The sequence below is a fragment of the Quercus lobata genome, chromosome 12 (assembly GCF_001633185.2).
Source record: "Quercus lobata isolate SW786 chromosome 12, ValleyOak3.0 Primary Assembly, whole genome shotgun sequence".
NCBI classification, from domain to species: domain Eukaryota; kingdom Viridiplantae; phylum Streptophyta; class Magnoliopsida; order Fagales; family Fagaceae; genus Quercus; species Quercus lobata.
Window position 1 is genome coordinate 79,585 of NC_044915.1, and position 6,070 is coordinate 85,654.

The following is a 6,070-nucleotide window of genomic DNA, read 5'->3' on the forward strand; positions in this document are numbered from 1 at the left end:
ACCACTTTGCTAATCCTGCTTCTTTCCTTTTGAATTTATCTTGTTGTTTTGGCATTTTTTCAATACGAATATCCTTGCTTGTCATTTTTCTTGTATTGTCAGGAGCATCCCCTGTATACTACTTGACTCTTAAACAGCCTTTTAGCTGTAGTGAGTCAAGGCCCGGTTCACCAAACCTCTTATTTAGGCCTGGGATCCTTGGGCCTGAGTGTCATAGAAAAAGGCACTCTCACAATGTGTTACTTCTCTATGGGATACATCCAACGATAATGAATTGGGCCACCAGCTTTGGTTTTGCTAGCCAAATGCACGACTAGATGTACCATTACTGTAAAGAAAGAGGGGGGGGAATATCATTTCCAATTCACACAATGTCAATGCAATTCTCTTCTTAAGAGCCCCAAGTTCCTCCACATTCAGTACTTTGGAACATATCTCACTAAAGAAATAAGATAAGTCAATTAAATGCCTACTCACTTCAGGGGGCAAAGATCTGCATATTGCTATCGGAAAAAGTTGCTGCATTAAGAAGTGATTATCATGGCTCTAAATCCCACTAATCTTGCATTCTTTTAGTTTAACGCAACGTGAGATATTTGAAGAATATCCATCTGGCACTCTTACATCCTTCAAAAATTGTAGAAAACCATCATTTTCACTAGCATTCATATGGTAGCAGGCATGTGGCATACGTGTTTGATCATTCCCAACCTTTTCCAAGTGAAGTTCACTTCTTTTACCCATATCCTTTAAGTCTTGACGTGCCTTCAAGTTATCCTTTGTCTTGAAATCCAAGTTCAACAATGTGCTGATTATATTATCGACTACATTATTTTCAATATGCATCACGTCAAGATTGTGATGCAACACATGGTGCTCCCAATAAGGCAAGGTGAAAAATATACTTCTCTTCTTCCACACAATTAAGGATTCCTCCCCTCTTTTTCTTTTATTGGGCAAATTAATTGTTTTCTTCCCAAACACATGATCGGCTACAGCATCTGTTTGTAACATGATTTCTCCTATAGATACTATAATAGGAGTTGATCTTGTAGCAACATGCTCATCAAATGAATTTTTCTGCTTTCGGAATTTATGATCACTATCCAAGAATCACCTATGTCCAATGTAACTAAATTTCCTTCCATTTCTTAACCAATGAGACTGACTTTCATAGTTACAAGGGGGACATGCAAGAGCACTTTTGGTACTCTAACCCAAGATATCACTCTATGCAGGAAAATCATTTATGGTCCACAATAATGTAGCATACATTTGGAATGATTTTTTGGAAGACACATCAAACGTTTCTACTCCAACATCACATAACTCCTTCAGTTATTCTACTAGGGGTTGTAAGTACACGTCTATATCATTCCCAGGTGAGGTTAGTCTAGGAATTAATAATGATAGCATGAAAAAAAGACATTTTCATGCACATCCATGGAGGGAGATTGTATGGGATCAAAAAGATAGCCCATTTACTATGAGTATTACTCATATTTCCATACGGGTTGAATCCATCGGCTGCTAATCCAAGCCTCAAATTATAAGGCTCGGAAAGAACTCTATGTACTTAGAGTCAAATGATTTCCAAGCTTCAAAATCTGTAGGATGCCTCAGTAACCCGTCCTTACATGACCATTGGCATGCCACTTCATATGATTGGTTGTTTCAGAAGACATAAATAGTCTTTGCAATCTTGGCTTTAAGGGGAACCACCATAGGATCTTTGCAGCTTTCTACTTTCTTTTCTTGGAGGAAGCATTAGTAATTTGTTGACCATTAGACTCATTACTTTCCCATCTTGAACGGTTACAATTTGGACAAGCTTCAAGGTCGGCATTCTCCTTCCAATATAAAATACAATCTTTAGGAAAAGCATGAATCCTCTCATAGCTCAAGCCCAAATCCTTAATAATCTTCTTAGCCTTAAAACAATCTTTTGGCAACTTAGTATTTGAAGGAAGAAAATCAAGCAAAAATTGCAACAATATGGTAAATGATTTGTTGGTCCAACCATTAAGACACTTCATGTGGTACAAATGCACAATGGCTAACAATTTGTTAAAATGCTTACAACCTTCATAACAAGGTTGATTAGCATCTTCAAGCAATTTCATAAACTGAAGTGCATCTTCATTAGGACCTTCTGTAGGACCTTTTATGGGTTGTTGCACAATAGGGAATTCTTCTAATGGCCCAGATGTCATATCTTGTATGGGGAACATGTCATGCAACATGTCACGAAGATCGGCATACTCTATCGGGTTTTCTTGGACATGACTATTAGGAATTTCAGAAGAATTCTGTGTAAATGATGATTCCCCATTAAAAACCCAAGGGTTACAACCTCTACAAATTCCTTTTGACACTAAGTGAGCCTATACGACATCTATAGGCCACGAATTTGTATACACACATTTTCTACACGGACATGAAATCGTTCCATCCGGGTATACATGGTTAGATGCAAAATTTAGAAACTATTGGACTCCATCTAAATATTCTCACGACCTTCTATTCGTAATTTTCATCCAACTCCTATCCATTGCTATAAAGTGGTTTACAAGAAATACTTATAATGTGATTTCATGAAAGCACAAAGCAAGAGTTAACACACATTTCATTTACACAATTTCACTTTAATTTGAGAAACAAATCATCTTTAATCATTCACTTTCAGCTATGTTCCTAAGAAATCAATGAATTTAAACGCATAGAGAAGTTATCAATATATTTGGTAACTATAACATCTGTAAAGTTGTAATTTATAATTATGTGTTTTGTTGGCTTTTATTCCATGCCAAATTTCATTGTAATTATGTTCAATCTTTTATACCCTGTATTTCATGTGGGATTTATTTGTAAGGGTTGTGTGTGAGAGAGAGAGGTGTGAAGACTCATGGCATTGAAGACTGAAGTGCTTTCGTGGGTAGCTCGCGAGTAAGCATCCCGCAAAGTGATGCATGTGCCTTACACATGATTGGAATGCGAAGAGTCAGGACAGGATAGAGATAGTTGATTTTCACGAGTATCTCGCGAGTAAGGCTTTCCCGTGAGACACCCGCGAAACATTCTATTTTGTCAAACTGTCATTTCTGATACACACTTTCTGTACCTACACTATTTATACCCACATTACCCACAGATGTTGAGGAGTGCTTCTGAGAGAAAACCCTACCCACAAACCTTAAGAGTTAGAGATTGTTATACCCACAATCCTTAAGAGTTAGAGATTGTTATACCCACAATTCTCTACACAATTGCTTGTGGATTTTCCTCAACTCCTACCTCTCCATTTCCATACCATTGAGAGGTTGATAGCCCAAACACTTACCACACCCTTTCAGAGTGTTCAGTGAGGTTTTGGTGCTGCTAGGAAGCATTGGAAGAAGCCAGGTTTTGGTGGATGCAATTGGGCATATTGCGGGATTCGAAGAGCTAAACAAGACATGATTCCGAGAAGCCTTGTTAGAGTAGGAGCTTGAAGGGCTTAGGTGCAACGGGTAGATTAGGCTTGGAGGGTCTCTTGCTAACCCATGTATCCCAACTGATTGTCTAGTGGATCAATTACCGCTTGGAGGGTGGCGGAGAGGTTTTATGCCGAGTACTTCGGTTTCCTCTTCGATAACACATTGGCGTGTTATCTTGTGTTTGCATTCTTCTTCCCTACTCTTTTAGCTTTCATATTACTGCTGTGTTATATTGAATATGGCTTAGAGTAGTTTGTTTGTTTATCCGCTCACATTTACTCTATTCCGCACTTAGTATAAATTAGAGTAAAATCTATCGAGCTGTAATTTTTAATTTGGGGGTCTAAACTGTTCTTGTGTTTTAACACATTTTCGAGCATTCAATTGGTATCAGAGCGGGCACACTCACTATGATTTTATTACCTAAGTGTGATCCTTGACCCTTTTGTGATGGACTGATCACAATCACTCAATGCCCCACCATTCTTTAATGGGAGCAATTATTCCTTTTGGAAAGTCCGTATGAGGGCTTTCTTGTGTGCCATAGATGAGTTCGTATGGGATTCCATCGAGAATGGGTATGTTAAACCCACGACAGCCAAATCCGAATGGGACAAGGTAGCTCTTGCTTTGGCTAATGCAAACAGCAAAGCTATTAATGCTATATTCTGTGGTGTGTCCATTGATGAATTTCATACGATATCACATGTAGGGACTGCCAAGGAAGTTTGGACAATTCTTGAGACTACCTATAAGGGTAGCAAGAAAGTTAAGGACACAAAACTCTAGATGCTTACCATCAAATTTGAAGAGCTCAAGATGGGTGACGATGAGTCTTTCGATTCATTCTACGGGAAGCTCAATGAAATCATAATTGCTAAGCTCAATCTTGGAGAGAAGATTGAGGATGCTAAGGTGGTGAGAACGATTTTGAGGTCCTTACCAGAGAGCTTCCAAGCAAAAGTCACAGCTATAGAGGAAAATAAAGATATGGATGAGATCAAAATCCAAGAGCTCATTGGATCTCTCCAAACATATGAGCTGGGACTGCCTTCTCATAAGTCAAGCAAATCTCTTACTCTCAAAACCATCACCAAGAGAATGGATGACTCCTCCGAAAAAGATGATGTGGAGAAGGAGGTAGCATTCCTTGCAAAGAACTTCTGAAAATTTTTGAAGATGAAAAACAGTGGGAAGCCATTCAACAAAGGAAAGTTTTCATCCTCCAAGGGTGATAGAAAGGAGTTTAAGAAGAAAGATGGGAAAGAGTTTCAATCCCCTCAAGGAATTGTGTGTTATGAATGCAATGGCCATGGACATCTCAAGAAGGAGTGTCCCAACTATTTGAGAGGGCAGGGCAAAGTGTTTGCTACTACCCTTAGTGATTATGACAGCTCAAATTCAAACATGGAAGGAGAACGTGATAGTGAAGGAAACTACAGAGTATTCATGAAAATTGCCTCTGTTGATTCTAAGAATGATTTGAGCAATTTGGTTGATGAACTTGGTGATCTTTTCGAAGATGAGGAAATTGAAGAATTGAAAGATGAAGATGTGTACCAAAATGAAGGGGAAATCAACCTACAAGAAACATATGATTCTCTGCTAGAAGATTGTGGCAAATATGCCAAAGTTGAGAATCATGTTGTGAAAAAGATGAAAAAGGTTGAAGAAGAGCATAGGTGTATAGTTATGCAACACAAGGAAGCAAAGTGTGAAGTGGAAAGACTCAAGGGAGAGTTGGTTGAAGCTTACTCTAAGATCAAGTTCCTTGAACTTGAAATTATCCAAGCTAATGTCAAGGTCGAGCGCATCTCCACCAAGAAACTTGACAATGTGTTGTCCTCTCAAAAATCTTCACATGATAAGACCGGTTTGAGCTATACTGGAGAAGGAAGTTCGAGCAGCGAACCCAAGAAGGAAGTGAAGTTCGTTTTAGCCAAGAATATTGAGAAACTTAAAGAAGTGAAGCCTGAGATTGAGACCCCTACTGTAGTAAAGAGAACCATTGGTGCAAAGCCAACAAAAAAAGGGAAGTCATTGCCCAGAAATCAAAGGGGGCCTCAAGTAAAGCATCTATGTCATCATTATGGCACACAAGGGTATACCAAGCCTAACTGTTTCAAGCTTCATGCACTCAAGAAGGCTGATTACATGCGTGGTCAAGAAAGTTCAAAGAAAAGACCAAAGGGAGCACAAGCTAAGGGAGATAGTAAGGAATGTCTCATAGGACACGTTATGGAGATGTTGAAAAACATATCACTGTGGCTTGCTAGCTTCACTCCGAGGTTTGAAAGTTATGTTGGTCGTACCTCGCCATCTAAGGCTGTCACCCAACATACTTGTAAAGAGTGGGTGAAGAAGGGTACTTATGCATGATCACTCTCTATGCCCATGCATCAATACTTCCAATGTTTAGGGTCATAGGTTCATGCATCATAACATGCATAATTCATTTTGTGACATTGCTTTCGGTTTATAGCATGTTTCTTTTACAAGTTTTGTTTTGTACTTGTTGATTTGTTGATCTTACTTTACTTGTTTTGTTTTTTAGTGTGTTCAAAAATTCAAAAAATCATAAAAATTGAAAAATC

The 6,070-nt window shown here is 38.6% G+C and overlaps 1 protein-coding gene across 1 annotated transcript; it reads left to right on the forward strand.

The window, feature by feature from the left end:
* Positions 1-4,655: 4,655 nt before the first annotated feature.
* LOC115971592 lies at positions 4,656-5,855 on the forward strand. Its single transcript, XM_031091597.1, has one exon. The coding sequence runs from the start codon at positions 4,656-4,658 to the stop codon at positions 5,853-5,855; it is 1,200 nt and encodes a 399-aa protein (XP_030947457.1).
* Positions 5,856-6,070: the final 215 nt, after the last annotated feature.